Raw genomic sequence first — 14,956 nt, 5'->3', positions numbered from 1 at the left:
CGGGGATTGAAAAAATTGATATCTAAGCACAAGAAAATGTGCATGGCAATTGTTAAAGCAATATGTTCTATTTAATGGAAAGACAGTTTAAGACTCAGGTTCTCCTTTATTTGGGGAGAAATATCTAAGAGAGAAACTGCGTGAGGAATTTTTATGATGTGATGAAACACATGGTATTTTAAAGACTTCTGTCACAAAATGTTAGATAGCAAGATTTATTTTTTCAATCTGAAAAAAAAAAAACCAAAACAAAACCCCAAAACAAAAAACCAAACTATACTCATATATACAGTGTCAACATCTTCAGAGCACTTACATTGGGAAACATTGTTTCTCTTCAACCTTATGACAATACTGCATATGCCACAACAGAGTTACAAAAACAATCGCATCAGCAGTCATACAGACACCGTGATTTTACATTTTAATTAATACACAAGGAAAAAAGCAGACGTCTTCCCGGCCCTGTTCCCTCGTAACGCCCGCCGCCTGCGTCCAGTCCAGCAGAGCAGGTTTCCACACGTGCTTTTAGCAACTGCAGCTTTTCAAGCCCAACGGTGGCTCTTTTAGAAGTTGTATCCTTCCCAGATCCAAACTTAAATGAGAAATTTGCCGTTAAAAAAGAACCGATGGTTTTGTTAACGGGTACGGTGACGTTTACCCACCAAAAGATGTGTAAAAAAATTGCGTGAAAGTAAAAATAAATAAAGCTGTCGTAAAGCACTAGAGTTCAGGACGCTTAAACAGAAAACTGTCATTAAAGTTTTAGAAAGTAATTATCCTCAAATTACAACTGCTCGACAGATCTCAGGAAAACAGATCGATTTGGTAAAGGCTCAAGGGCCGTCGCCCCCCAGCACAGTGGCGTCTCGTGCGGGCGCAGGCTCCCGCTGCGACGGGCCGCAGTGAACACCGATCGCTGCGTCCTGACATAAGGCACTAGAGCTGGAGAGGCCATACGCGCGCCTTATGTCGCGTCCCGTTACACACCAGTGGATTCTTTGAAATGAAAAAGAATAAACATTTCAGGACACAGTGCACTTAAATGACATACAGCATTTGAACTCTTTCAGACAAAGGTCTGAAAACAGTCTTTTAATGAAGCCTGAATCTTCAAACATAGTCTTTTTTTTTTTTTTTTTTTTTATACTTAGTTTCCATGTCACTGGAGAAAATACCCATCGCTAAACCCTGATATACATTCTTAGCCGTTTTCCTCTCCCCCGGCGCGGTCAGTGTTCGCGAGGCAAAGTGCGACCTGGAGTCATCACTCGGGTCCCCCTCGGGGGCTTCTCCATCCCGGCGGTCACTCCGTTTCTGGCTCCTTTTGTTTGGCACCTGTCAGAAAGAAAACGAGAGTTTCAGAGCAACGGGAAGTCCTGCCGCGTGCCCTCCCTGACAGCGGCCGTGGCTCCCCACCTCGCTGGTGTCTCCGGGCCCAGCGGAGCCCGGGTGGGACGTTCCAGCGGCTGCGGGCGACGGAGAAGTGGCTCCAGGCCCCCACCCTCGCGTCCCGGTCCCGCAGGGTGCTTTGACTCCATAGTTCCTACTGCGATTCTAAATGTGCGAGATTTGATTTGAAAGAGGGATCTGCGACGGTGTTTTCCAAGACGCGCGTCCTCGGTTTGGTAGAGGTGCAGAGCGTGCGCATTGCACGTCCACATTCGGCCAGGGCGTTTTAAGGCGGGTCGGTAGGGGGAGCTTCCGCGCTTCCCGTCACGGCGGCTTCTCTCCCGGTTCTCGTCCGCAGGAGCTTCGGTCCATGCGGGCGGTGTGAGCTCCGGCTGACGATGAGCTACCGCCGGCCGCTCAAGACGTTTTCAAAAGAGAACCCGTGACTCAGTCGGTCAGTGTCCTTCGGGGAACTGCGTCTGTTCCCCGGTACCTTTTGTTCGCACAGCGCGGACGCTTTCTAAGAGTGTCTGCTACTGGTCACTCCCTAACGCCCGTCACGCCCCCCGGCGCTCGTCCCTCTGCGCACGCGGCGCTTCCGCTCCTGGCCCCGGGTCCGACGCAGAGCATCGCGAAGGGCCAGAGGCCGGTCTCAGCTGCGCGTCCTGCAGTTGAAGGAGCGGAGGCTGACCGGGCGGCAGCTTGCCCCGGCTCACGCGGCTCCGGGGGTGACCGGCAGCTCGCCAGGGCGGCTCCAGGGCTGACGCGGGCCGTCCCGTGGGGCTGGCACTCTGCCCCCAGGGTTCACCTGTCCTCTTGTGACCAGGGACACGGAGCATTCTAAATAAATGGTGCTACACACACTACACTGTCAAGAACTCCGATTCATCTGTCCCTGTCTTTGGGACATCATCGCCGGTAAGAGATCCTTCCGATTCCGGCTGTGCAGCAGGCCGCTCCCCGAAGACGACCAAGAATGACTCACACCCTGAAATGGCCAATCTGGGTGGAAGTGTAAACTCATCCAGCCCAGCATTCTCAGGGTTTGCGGCACGAAGGCAGAGAGGATAAAGACTTGGGACGTCAGCCGTTGGCACTGGCGGAAAAAGGGCTTGTTTGCTCTGAGTCCGCGATGCACAGGGCATCCTGGGTGCCGCACAGACAGGAGCTGAGGCTGGGCCTGGCTCCCCTGGGACAGGTGTGTGTCCCGGCCCGGGGCCAGCGCCCGCCAGGCGGTGTCACGTGCCTGTGAGCAGGAGTCCGCCTGGAGGGCGGCCTCTCCCCGTCGTGCACAGGGACCTGCGGCCGTGGCCACTCTGGGCTGGTCCTGTGCCTCCGCTCTGTGAGGTCGCCCCCTGCCAGGGCGTGTGCGCTGGGGGACCAGAAGGCCACCTGTCCATTCTTCTCTCTTCTCAAAAGGTATCTGGAGTCGTCCCATTTTTAGGTCATCACAAACAACGCTGAGAACAATCCCACATTCATTTAATCATTCTGTCAACATCTCTTGATTATAAAGGTCATCGTGAGTTTCGTGTTCTCTAATACCTGAAATTTTAAACTGCAGCAGGCCCCGTGTCTAGAGTGTTTGGTTCAGAAGACGTGTGTGTGGGGTCCCTCAGGGCACTTTTCTGACAGGCCCCAGGTGCCGCCTGCTCGGAGCCACGCCCCGGTGTCCCTGGTCCAGCTGGACCTCTCTCGCTGGGGGCAGGGAATCCTGTCGCCGACTGTAAAAACTGGTCCTAGCTAGTTTGATTGATTTCTGAACTAGAGAAAAATCAATCCCGTAGCACACGCACACTTTAATGTTTAACTTCTAAGAGTTCAAAGTGTACATCACGTAGTCTCTTGGACTCAGTCTTGGCCTTGGTCTCTGCAGCCCAGGACTGGCCTGTTTGTACCTGACGGTGGTGCGGAGGGCTCGAGGGCCAAGGATAAAGGGGGGGGGGGGCTGATGGCTGTAGGACCCCTGCAGCCCAGCCCACTAGGACCCTGCGTCACACAGGGACAGCACCACGTCCTCTCCCCCAAGGTCCCCCCCTCCCCTCTCTCCGCATTCCCTGTGACCTGAGAGCCGGCTCAGAGAGACTCTGGCACAAGACAAGTTTAGCCATCAAGCGTTTAGCCATTTGGTGGTTGATGATGGAAAAGAGTCCGTGTTTAGGTCTGCCGTTTTCCGTACTCAAAACACTAGGCAGCTTGTTTTATTTTTAAGGGGTAGACGGTTTCAATAGTTAGATCCCAAAGACTTTCCCTCCTGTTTTCCAGTTGGCAGTCTTGTAACTAAAGCGAAACTGAAGAGGTCTCAGCTCTATACTGGAAGAGGTTATGGTGAACATGGCAATGGGCCCTCGATTACTGGCAGGATGCATGTCAGAACGCTTCCTACAGACCTCCCCCTCTCTCACCCAAGCAGAAGAGTAAAACTTCAAAGCCACAAAGACGACGAAAGTGGGTTTTTCAGCGTACTGCACGGAGAGCCAGGGCCGGGAGGTGGGAGGCGAGGAAGCGGCCGTCGGCTGCGCCCCACGCCCCCGTCTGGCAGGGGGTGGGGGTCGGGAACGGGCGCCCGTACCTGGGGGTGTGAGGATCAGGGCCTGCAGGATGTCCGACAGGGAAATGATGCCCACGATACTGTCCGCGTCATTCACCACCACCAGCCGATGGACCTGCCAACGAGACGAGCGGGCCACGCGAGAGGGTTTAAGTAAAAAGTTTAAAAACGTGTTAAACTGTTATCATACACCAGAGACCGAATCCCCCTCAAAAACGGGAAAAAGCAACAGCATATAGAACCATATATTGGTTTCCAATAACTATCAGCTACCGTTTTACATGGGAAACACGTCGAAATGAGCCCGGCGACTAACAGGTCGCTGCCCTTAGAGCGTTGATTTTTCACCATGCTTTTCTCCATGAAGTTCATACCTCACTAACGACACTGAGGATGAGTGCGCCCTCTCCACGCGACGGTCTCCTGTGACGGGGTGGCTGACAGGCATGCCGAGGTCACTACGGAACACGCGTGAAGCCGGGGAGCCGAGAGGAAGCATCGCGCTTCGGGACTTATGCGCTTTAGAACTTCCTGCGGGTCGGTGGCCTTGGGGACGCTCCCCCCCCCCCCATGAGCGGTTCAGCTCCGCAGCCCCGGCCGCCACAAAGTGCGGGGCGCAGGGAGGAGAGGGAAAGGGGGGGCAACTGTTCGTACGTGTATTTTTCACCCAGTCCCTGACCCCTCTCCTGTTCGGCAACCACCGGCTTGTTTTATCTACGGGTCTGTTTCTGTTTTGTTTATTCATTTGTTTGGTTTTAGATTCTTCATATAGCTAAGACCACACGGTATTTGTTTCTCCAGCAGACGTATTTCACTCAGCATAATGCACTGACTCCAGGGCCACCCGGGCTGCAGCAAACGGCGGGATTGCCTCCCTTGTTGTTGCTGAGTGATGTCCCGTTGTACATGTGTACCACATCTGTATCCAGACGTCTAGCGATGGACTCCTGGGTTGCTTCCGCGCCTCGGCTGCTGTGAATATGGGGTGCACGTATCTTGTTGAATTAATTTTTTTTTTTTTGTATAAATAACCAGAAATGGGGTTGCTGGGTCACATGGTGCTTCTATTTTTAATGTTTTGAGGAAAGTGCACGCTTCTTTCCGAGCGGCTGCCCCACTTCGCAATCCCGCCAACAGCGCACGAGGCCTCCCTTCCTCCACACTCACCGACACTGGTTGTTTGTTGACTGACTGACAGGTGTGAGGTGGCGTCTCCTGGTGGTTTTGATCTGCATTTCTCTGACGGTTAGCGATGGTGAGCATCTTCTCATACGGGTTTCCGTCTCTATGTGCTCTGTTCATTTCACAGTTGGATTTTTTTTTTGGTGTATGTGTTAAGTTGTATGAGTTTCCGTCATGTTTTAGATATCGGCCCCTTACTGGATGTGTCGTAGGTGAATATCTGCTCCCACTCAGTAGGTTGTCTGTCTGTTGGCGGTTTCCTTTGCTGTACAAAACCGTTTTAGTTTGATGTAGTCCTACGTGTTCGTTTTTTTTTTCTTTTGGAAATTGCCCTTGCATAAGAGGACATATCAAAAAAAAAAAAATTCTAAGACCAACGTCAAAGAATTACTGCTTGTGTTTTCTTCCAGGAGTTTTATGGTTTCAGGGCTCACGTTTAAGATTTTTACCTTTGTAGTGGCTTTTTTAAATGTGTGAATGTTATATTATTTGCCTTTACTTGTGAGATTCTTTTCCTTTCTTGTTTTTCTTATTTCTGGTTATGGACTTTCCTTTTCTGTTTATAAAAGACCCAAAGACCTTTTCGTATTTCTTGTAAGGCTCGCGTAACACGATGAACCCCCCTTCAGTTTTTACTTGTCCAAACTCTCTCTCTCTCTTTCGGTTCCGAATGATCACCTTGCGGGGCAAATTATCCCCGCTGCAGGGGCCTTTCCTTCTGCACTTGCCGCCGAGAAATCCCCACAGCCTTCTGGGGTTCCCGCTGTCTGTAACCGGTTAACTGTTTTCCCCTCGCTGCCTTAAAAACTGTCTCTTCGTCTTGAGCTTTTGCCGTTTTCATTACAATGTGGACTGGGGAGCCTTCGAGTTCGTCGTGTCTGGAAAACTCTGCGCGTCCTGGACCTGGGTGTGTGTTTCCTTTCTCAGGTCAGGAGCGTTTCCAGCCGCTTTTTCTTTGAATAAAGTGCGTTCCTTTCTCTCTGCTTCTGGGCGCCCTCGAGTGCCATGGTCTGTGGCCTTGCTGCTGTTCCAGGGGTTCCTTAAGTGACTGCGGTTTTCCATTTTTTGAGAATTCTCCTTTTTGCCGTTCTGCCTGCCTGGCTCCCACCAGTCTCTCCCAGACCCCGTCTGGGTCACCGCCTCGCTGCCGGGTCCTTCCAGTGTGTTTTTCTTTGGATTCTTCGGTTCTGACTGCTCAGCTCTTTATTATGCTGATTCTTTGCGGAAATTCTTCCCTAAGTTTTTCCGTTCCACTCTCAAGTTTGGGGAGCACCCTTAGGAGTTTCTTTGAGTTCTTTATCAGGCAAATCATCTCCATTTCCTTAGGGTTTTCAGTCCCCCGGGATTTTCCTTCCTTCTTCCTTTGAGACATTCTGTCTTTTCATATTGTTTGGCTTCCTAGGTTTATTTATAAGAATTAGACAATGAGCTCTCTTAGTCTTAACAAGGGGCCCGTGGAGAAGCGACCTCTGTGGGGGCTGTGTGCGCGCCAGGCGGGCTTTGGGAAGCTGGCCCGAGGGCGGTGGGCAGTCACCTGGAGCCGCTCTGGGCAGGGGCCGCGTGTGCGCGGTGACACTCTGCTGATCCTGTCCGCGCCCTGTTTGTGTGGCCGAGATGCGCCTGGGGTGTGCGGCTGGGAACCCGCTGCGGCGACCTTGCAGGTGGCCAGCGCCGTCGGGGTGGCGGGGCGGGCGGTGGGCTCAGGGGCACCCCGGCCGTGCGGCTGCAGTGCCCCCGCCTCCCCGGTCCGCACCCCGTCCCTCGCCTGGTCGGAAGCGGTCGGGCCGCCCTCGCCCTCGCCGCCGCTCCGCAGTGACCGCAGTGACCGCAGTGACCGCGCTCGGCCCGGGCGGGGTTCGGGCCCCTCGCGCCACCGTCTCGCACCTGTCTCCGGGGACACTGCTTTTGTCATCGTAGCTTTAGGTTAAAATCACTGTCATCTTCCTCACGCCAATCAACATAAATTTCTTTTAAAAGTTTCTGCAAAAAACTTGGGTTCCTCAACGAGCCTATGACCTAACACCGGTATTAACTAATTAAGATGACGATTTCCGTCTGGGACAGAACGTGCGTCACAGTCGATACTGGACACAGTCTGCTTGTCAGCGGTGACCATCCTTCGACCTACTGAAGGGCCAAGGGGACCATGTCGCCTGGAGAGTTAATTCTGCTGGACAGAAATGACTACCAAAGCATTTTCTCCGCATCTGTGGCTGAGTCTAACTTTACGGACGTTCCTCGTCTGAGGTACCCAAAAGCCAGTGTGACATCTGTCATATAAATAAACAGTCATTGCATGCAAATCACCCAGGGGGACAAAACGTACACAGACATTCAGGGCTGACACCGCGCGCCCTTCTCCTAACGAAGCTGCAGCCGAAAACGGGTCTTGGCCCCCCGCGCCCCGGGGAGGACGCGTCTGGCGGAAGGCGTTCTTTTAATGAGGAAAGTCGTCAGGATGGATAACCTGAGAAAACTGTTCAGCGACGTCTTTATTTTCCTCGATGGCCTACGTCTCGTCATGGCGAGATGTCTGCTCCCCGGATGCACTTAAAGGACCCGCCAGTCGCTCTTCCTTCCACCTGACGGCAATGAGCGATCGCACGGGAGCACGAGGGACGCGGCCCCCCCCAGCGCCGGCGCCCGCCTCTGCTCCGTGTGGCCGCGCGTGCCCCAGCACACGGAGTCCCTCTCTCACACATGCACGCACACGCACACACGCACGCACACACGCAGTCATGGGCCTTTCGGCGACACACTGATCTTTTCCCATGGCAACGTCGCCTACGGCGTGACTCTGAATTATTGCAAAGGGTTCCGTCACACGGACGTCTGTTGTCCTCATGGTTAATCGTGGCGCGATGCCTTACCTGTTCGTGTGTACGAGCACATAATTCTAAGGACAGTAATAAAAGTGAAGACGTATTTCTAAGTCGGTTAGAACCCGGTGTAAAAACAGGTAGTGACGGATGTTAGATTCCAGTAGGAGAGGGACGACTTCGCGCCGAGGGGCTGCCGCGACGGCCCATGCTGGGGGAGCCGCGTCAGCCGGGGGCGGGGCCGGGCGGGCCGAGCGCCCTGGGGAAGCGGGCCGGGTGGCCTCCGCGGCCTCCCGAGGGGATACTGCGTTCCGGCGACACACTACGTCATGTGAGCCTTGCAGGAAGCTGGTTCGGCTTGTCTGTTACCAGCCCGAAATAGAATCGGGTGCTTTTCTTGGACTGTATTCATTTATAATGAAAAGCAATAAGGCAGACTTTTTATTATGAATTCATTTTGCCTAATTAGGATCTGTTCCTTCTGGAACAGCAGTTGCATCCCTCGGGCTCAGAGAGTGACGAACAGGACAATACTCTTTCCATGTCTCATGGAAAAGGGGATAAAATGATTTTGGGAATAGGTATACTGCATTGGCTAAGCTATACAATGACCTCACTTATCTTTTATTCAGCATGTCATGCAAAGGAACGTGAAAATCCTACAGGCAGTGGGTCCGGCGGGGCCCGAGGCCTGACGGGCAGGCGGCAAAGGGACTAGACGTTTACGGTTTCTCTAAACCAGGGGGGAGAGATGCTGAAGAGAGAAATTTACTCAAGGACCAGAACATATTTTATGATTTATCATTCGCTTTGTTAAAACCATATCATTGTACACTTAGAACGTTAACCTCACGCTATCCTGGTGGGACCTAAAATTCTTGGGACTTTTGTTTCCTCGAGTAGGTGTTTTTTAAACCGTGAACGTATTTTACCAGTTTATTTGACTCGACTACGCTATCGGGATTTATAAATTCAATTCCGTCCGAGGGACCTTTACAGGTGACCTACTATATGCCACGTGACGTGCCAGGTTGTGGAACGGGGACCCCGTGCCGCCCCACGGAGTTTGAAGGCGGCCCCGTGGGCCGTCCTTGTCACCGGGGGCTCCTGAGGCCCCGCCACCGGTCGGTGCTGGCTGCAGGGGGCGGGGGGCGTCGGGGGGCGCCGGGTGCGGCCCGCTCACCTCGGCCCTCACTATCCTGTCCACGATGGTCTCCAGGAGCTCCAGCCTGCTGCACTTCACGACGCCCTCGAAGTACTGCGAGCGGTGCCGCAGCGCCTGGGTCACCGTGATGTCTAGGTTGTTGTACGTTTTCTCGGCGGCGAGGTTCTGGAAGAGAGGACGCGGATGAGTCACCTTCCCGACCAAGCGCGTCATGTAAAGCCATCTGACCTGTCAGCACGTACCGCCCTGTCTGAATTTCGTGCCGGTTTATGCCATTAGCACTGCTGTCATCGTCTCGTCAAGGATAATTAAAACTTACAAGGCGCAGTGCCTCGATCGTGAGGCGACCCCGTTAAATTCTGACTGCGCGTCCTTTCAAAGATCCCCCCATTCTTTGAGGGCTCTATAACCTGGTGGACTATCCCGGGGCGCCCAGGGCCCAGTGCTGAGGAATCTGCAGCAGCGGGATCAGCGGGCTCTCCCCAGGAGCCCCTCGGAGTTCTGATTAATCTTATAGCAGGTCCCACTCAACCAAATCCCAATAAGCATATTTTTGGTGTCTATTAGAGTAGACGAAAAAAAAAAAGGGTTTGAGACAGATGCAGAATATTTAACGCAGGGGTCAGTGTTATGGCAAAAAAAAAAAAAGAGAGAGAAAAAAAAAGGTGTGCTCCTTTGGGGCTATCAAAGTTTCAGTTCCCTTAGAGATAACATAAAACTCTAAGGAAGTGCATTTAAATGAATGAGAAAAAAAGCATCGGATAGAAAGATATAACACTAAAATCAACCTAGTAGATTTAAACTGGGGATTAAAAAACAGGACTTCACACAACTCTAATAAATTTGCTGTCTTCTTTAGAACAGCGTCCCCAATCATCACGCAACGGGATGTACGTGACCAGGGACCTCCAAGTTCACGCGTGTGCTACGCACATGCCTGTTGGCAGAATAATGTCTCCCACACGGAAACGGGACCATTTAAAATATATACACATATGCTGTAGTGACGGACAAAGTAAACATGGACTGCAAAGAATAATAAAATGCTACTAACATTCACTGCTAAGCCAATGAATGTTAGAAATACAGTTACAACGGGGAGTCTATGGCATTCTCTGACAAGAGCCTCATAGACAAAAAAGCTAGAGATCGTTAAATTAGGAAAAACCATAAAGACATTGTTTTAAATGTATTCTAGATGACAGGTTTAACAAAATAATACTTACAATTACATCGAATTTGGAATAAATATCTACAACTTTTCCTAAAAATGAAAATGTGTGTTAGAAAAATGTCTTAGAAGCCAATAACATTTAAAATCAATCTTAATCAGGTAATTATTAGGAACCACACATTGCTAAATGAAATTAGCTTGTCTCTTTTTACGTGGACATGAACTCACACCTTAGTGGAAAAGGCGAGAATATGCCGGTTGAAAATGCTCACCCTGAGCACTCCTGGGTGCTGAACCTTTCCACCCGAAACTTTCGCTTCCCCCACTCGCCTCCCGCGCTGGGCCGCTGACCTCGCACGCGAGGTCGTTGGACAGCGCCTTTGCCCCCGCGAGGGGCGCACGGCCGCTTCCGCTCACGGCCACGCACGGACCTGACTCGTCGACGACGGGCAGGGCGGACACCCGCCTCTCCACGAAGACGCTCAGGGCCTTGATGATGGGCGTGTCCGGGTGGATGAAGGCGATGTCGTGGTACGTGCCGATGCCCAGGGCACCCAGGTTCTGCTTCATGAAGGCAGGCTTCGGCATGTCGGACATCTACACAGGGCGTGGGGACAGGCGCGCTAGAGCCCGGCGACCTCTGCCACGCTCAGGCGTCCGCTACGTGCGGCGGATGAGCCTCTCCTAACGCGCTACCGGGACGTCTGAGCTAACCTGACCATGCCACGCGTGACGGCCGTCCTGTTCGAACCGGTTTACGAGTCGCTACGGTCGGCTGCTTGGCGAGACGCTGCCGAGCGCTAGTGCCGAACGTTCCCCCACTGCTTTCACCCACTGAGAGGGGGCGGGGGGGGGGGGTCGCGGGTCGGTCTGGAAGTCCAGACCCCGAAGGCGCCAAGCCTCCTTCGCTCTCAATCACAACTGCTAACTGCCGGGCCCGCGGCCGTCGGCTCTCGGGACGCAGCACTGAGACCACACACGCGCGGACCCAGTGCTGGGGGGTCTGAGCCGCCGGCCACTCCTCACAGCCTCCCAATGGTCTACTGGGAATGACGGACAAGCCAGCCAAACGGAACTAAGAGCACCTTTGAAAGTTAGCTTTTTTTTTTTTTTTTTCCAGGGGCTGCTTTAAAGGAGGAGGGAGAGGTCAGAGAGAAGTCTAGGATCAGGTCTGAGTAACACGAAATAAGGTCTACGGTTCAAAAATCCACCTTTTGTAAAGGGTACAGTTGACTCCATCCTCCTGGTGTACCTTATAATTATCAGGAAAAGGTGAACAATTAGAAGAAACAAAATGTTCAAGTCAAAGAGTTCATCAATATTCAAATCATGAGACTCCTAGAAATTCAGAGAAAAGAGAGAGACCTATTAGGCCCCCTGGCCCGCGTCGACGTGGGACCACCCCCTGCTCCAGCTGTGCGTGTGGCCTAACTGTCCACCCTCTCCAAGGGCAGGGCCGCTGCTTCTCGGAAAGTGACCTCACGAGTCAGTAAGCATCAGGCCGAACTGTCTTTAAAAGTCTGTATTTTCACCTGAACACATCTAGCTAACCATTCTAATAGCATGATGCTAGTGGTCGCACTGGCCCCAATGCAAGGCAGTGCCTGGAGGCGGTGGCCTCGACTCTGCAGGGGACAGCGAAGGCCTGCCCCAGACTGTCAGTCTTCGGAAGTGGGCCGGGCCCCGGCCACCTGCCCCGGGGCGGCCCGGGGCGCAGGACCCTGAGCCAGGGCCTCTGACAGGGCAGCCGGAGGGAGGGACGAGGCCTCGGGGCCTCGGGGCCGTGACCCTGGCAGTTACTCCGCCTCGCTTAATTTCATCACTTAGAAAAGAGGATTAATATAAATACCTACCTGGGAGGGCGGTGGTGAGGATTAGCTTTATCACGCGGACTGCCTAGGACAGTGCTTATCGTAAACCCTTACTGGCTTTAAGCTCTCCTGACTAATAGTATTTTAAAATGATTAAGGGGTGGCTGGGCTAACAGCCTGGCACCTGTGGGCCCGCACAGCACAGCCTGGCTGGGGGTTCTGCTGAACCCCAACACTAAGGTGACGGCATCTGTGACCTGCCGCGGACTAAGAGCCTGAGCGTGAGAGACGAGGTCTGACCTGCTGCTGGCCCCTACTCCTTGCCGGGGCTGGCACTGAACTCCACGCCTGTCTGTAATCACGTTTTCTTAGCCTCTATCTGAACGTGAAGAGTTCTTTTTACACGTAAAGTATTGAAATAGAGGACGGGTCTGGTGGACAAGTTATTTCCCCCAACAGCTGAGCCCTCTGGGCTCCCGTGCCCGGGAGTAGGGTGGCCTGGGGCTCGGGCTCTCGCGCGTCACCCACAACGCTGCTTCCTCACTGGGGGCCCTGGAGAAGGAGGTGGGGACGGTCAGTTGATGTGGAATGTTAGTGTCTATTGATTTTTTTTTCTTTTAAAACTCTTCAAATGATCTCTGAACCGTGAGTGAGGCCTCCCACGGGTTCTAACTGACCAATTTACTCGTAACCTCCAACTCAGTGCACGTAATTAAAAGGAAAAACTCAAAGCCCTTGTATAAGTTCTCTGGTCCTTCTGAGCCTCATTAGAACTGCCGACCGAAGAGGTTCCGAACCTGGGCGATGACGGAGCCATCGCGCTCCGAAGGCAGCTGAGAGAACCTACAGGTGAGCCGGCCCTCATTCGGACCAGCATGGCGCTCTCTGCCAAAAGGCCACCTGCTTCGGGGTTTCCTCTCACTGCTGCAGCTGATAATTGCGGGGACAGTACTTTCGAAAGTTTCCGAAGGCATGACACCGATAAAGCATCCTAAGGAATTTGCTATAAACATTGGCTGGATTCGTCTTGTATAGCAGCAGCTCCTTAATGGGACTGACTTGCAGATTGCTTAAATCGCCCGTTTTAGAGGTGACGAAGTATTCTAGTTTAAAGAGGGAATCCCAAGGGTTGTATCACCTTGGCTCTTGTACTGACAGGCGACTGCTTTTTAACTGGAATCAACTTTGAGAAGGCACAGTTCAAATGGTAAGTCGAGAAACTGAAGTTTAGAAGTGGAGACCTTAAAATCACTTCCGCTGAGGGAACAGGGGCCAGTTTACTTGACGTAAATGAAAGCAGTGTCTTTAGAAACACTAAAAGCTACTTACAAAAAGCTGGAGGAACTTGAGGATTCTTTTGTGGGTAAGTATGTAAAGTGCGTTCCCACTGACAGGGTCAATGACGGGCAATCTGTGGATTTTATTTTTGATCAACGAGTATACAGCATCGAAGAGGCTGCGGGAAAAGCCATTAAAGTTGTTAGGAGGCTTTAAAGAAAAATCAGCAAACTTTGGACCACCCCTGCTTCAAAAGCATTCTCGGTGTTTTTATGCTACAGTCACAGAAGGTCGATTGACTTAAAACAGTGTTTCGGAAAAGTTTTCAATCGGAGATCTCAGCGAGTTGTTTTTCACGAGCTCTGTTAATCTCAGGTACAAGTGTGAGCTACAAATCTCTAGCGGTTTTTTTTTTTTTTCTGGTAGTGCGTTTCATGCTTTTATTTGAGGAATGACAAGCTGGCCCCGAGGAGAGCTACGGGACCCCACCAGGAGCAGCAGGAGGCGGCTGGGGCGCCCCCGCTCGACCAGGCCTCTGCCGTGACTGCCGGCCCAGAGGCGTGGCGGCTGTCTGTCTGTCTGTTGGGACCTGGACACGTTAACATTCCACTTTTCCTCGCCCGTGCTCGAGTCTTAAGAACGCGAATGTGGACATGGACCAACGCCAGCCCTGAAGGCTTGGATGCAAACGCGTGGGTGCTGGAGGACCACCCCCCCCCCCCGCCGAGAGGGCAGCCCCCTCTTCTGACCCCTCTGGACCAACGTCTGATAGAGACTGACAGCTCGCGCGTACGTCAGAACCACGGGGCAGCTGCGTCAGCGCACGTCCTGGGCACCACATCCCGGACCGGCACATCGGCCGGGGGTGGAGCCCAGGAAGTCCGCGGTCCTAACAGGCTGCAGGTGGCCTGATTCACAGCGGTGTACGTGGCCATCTTCCCGGTCCACTACGGCTCTCTGCCCCAGCAATGGCTGTGATCTCTACTGTCTCTAGATTTACTGACTTTAATATCAGAATTAAGGAGGCTGGCTGGCCCTTGCCTAAATAAAAACATTAATCAATCATGGTAACAGAACAGATAAATCTGAATGAATGAATGCTTTCAAAGGAGAAAACTTTACACGTTTACCTTGCATCTGGAGATATATTCACTAAAGGCTTAAATGTTTCTTGTAAATAAAGCTCTGTATTTACAGAAAGAAAACATGCAATTAGTAATGAATTTGCTGTTTGCAATTATTACATAAATTAAAATGCCCTCCCTTCAATTTATTGATATTAGGATTAGAAACCCAAATCAAATTTAATATACTGGAAAACCATTGTGTTATAGTCATGGCTCTTTTAAACAACTTCCAGACCGTTATTAGGATGCTGCCTTTGTGGAAAAATTAGACATTTAAAACCAGTGTTACACGGGGTGTGACCATCAGAAGCGAAGACGTAGACGAAAAAGCCAACGCCAGCAGAGGTCACTGGGATGCTGCCACGCTGCTACCGCCCTCGAGACAGGAAGCGTTTAGGAAACCCTTCACAACTAACTTTCCTAAGTTAAGTAAGTTATAGCAGACTTTGTTCTTCAA

The 14,956-nt window shown here is 52.2% G+C and overlaps 1 protein-coding gene across 6 annotated transcripts in view; it reads right to left on the bottom strand.

Moving 5' to 3' along the window:
• Positions 1-201: 201 nt before the first annotated feature.
• The window catches only part of PRKAG2 (protein kinase AMP-activated non-catalytic subunit gamma 2), a 142,232-nt gene continuing 127,477 nt past the window's right edge, over positions 202-14,956 (bottom strand). For 5 of the 6 annotated variants that reach the window (XM_016163918.2, XM_016163919.2, XM_016163923.2 and 2 more), the window contains 7 exons: positions 14,503-14,557; positions 13,424-13,550; positions 10,715-10,880; positions 10,336-10,373; positions 9,128-9,274; positions 3,965-4,058; positions 202-1,338 (listed from right to left, as the gene is read on the bottom strand). In XM_016163918.2, coding sequence (XP_016019404.2) covers positions 1,307-1,338; positions 3,965-4,058; positions 9,128-9,274; positions 10,336-10,373; positions 10,715-10,880; positions 13,424-13,550; positions 14,503-14,557 — 659 coding nt within the window. In that variant the 3' untranslated portion in view covers positions 202-1,306. The remainder of the gene's footprint in view (positions 1,339-3,964; positions 4,059-9,127; positions 9,275-10,335; positions 10,374-10,714; positions 10,881-13,423; positions 13,551-14,502; positions 14,558-14,956) is intronic. The other variant, XM_036230627.1, reaches the window with a different exon arrangement.

The sequence above is a fragment of the Rousettus aegyptiacus genome, unplaced genomic scaffold (genome assembly GCF_014176215.1).
Source record: "Rousettus aegyptiacus isolate mRouAeg1 unplaced genomic scaffold, mRouAeg1.p scaffold_m13_p_13, whole genome shotgun sequence".
Taxonomy (NCBI): domain Eukaryota; kingdom Metazoa; phylum Chordata; class Mammalia; order Chiroptera; family Pteropodidae; genus Rousettus; species Rousettus aegyptiacus.
This window is presented reverse-complemented; position numbering and strand designations above follow the sequence as displayed.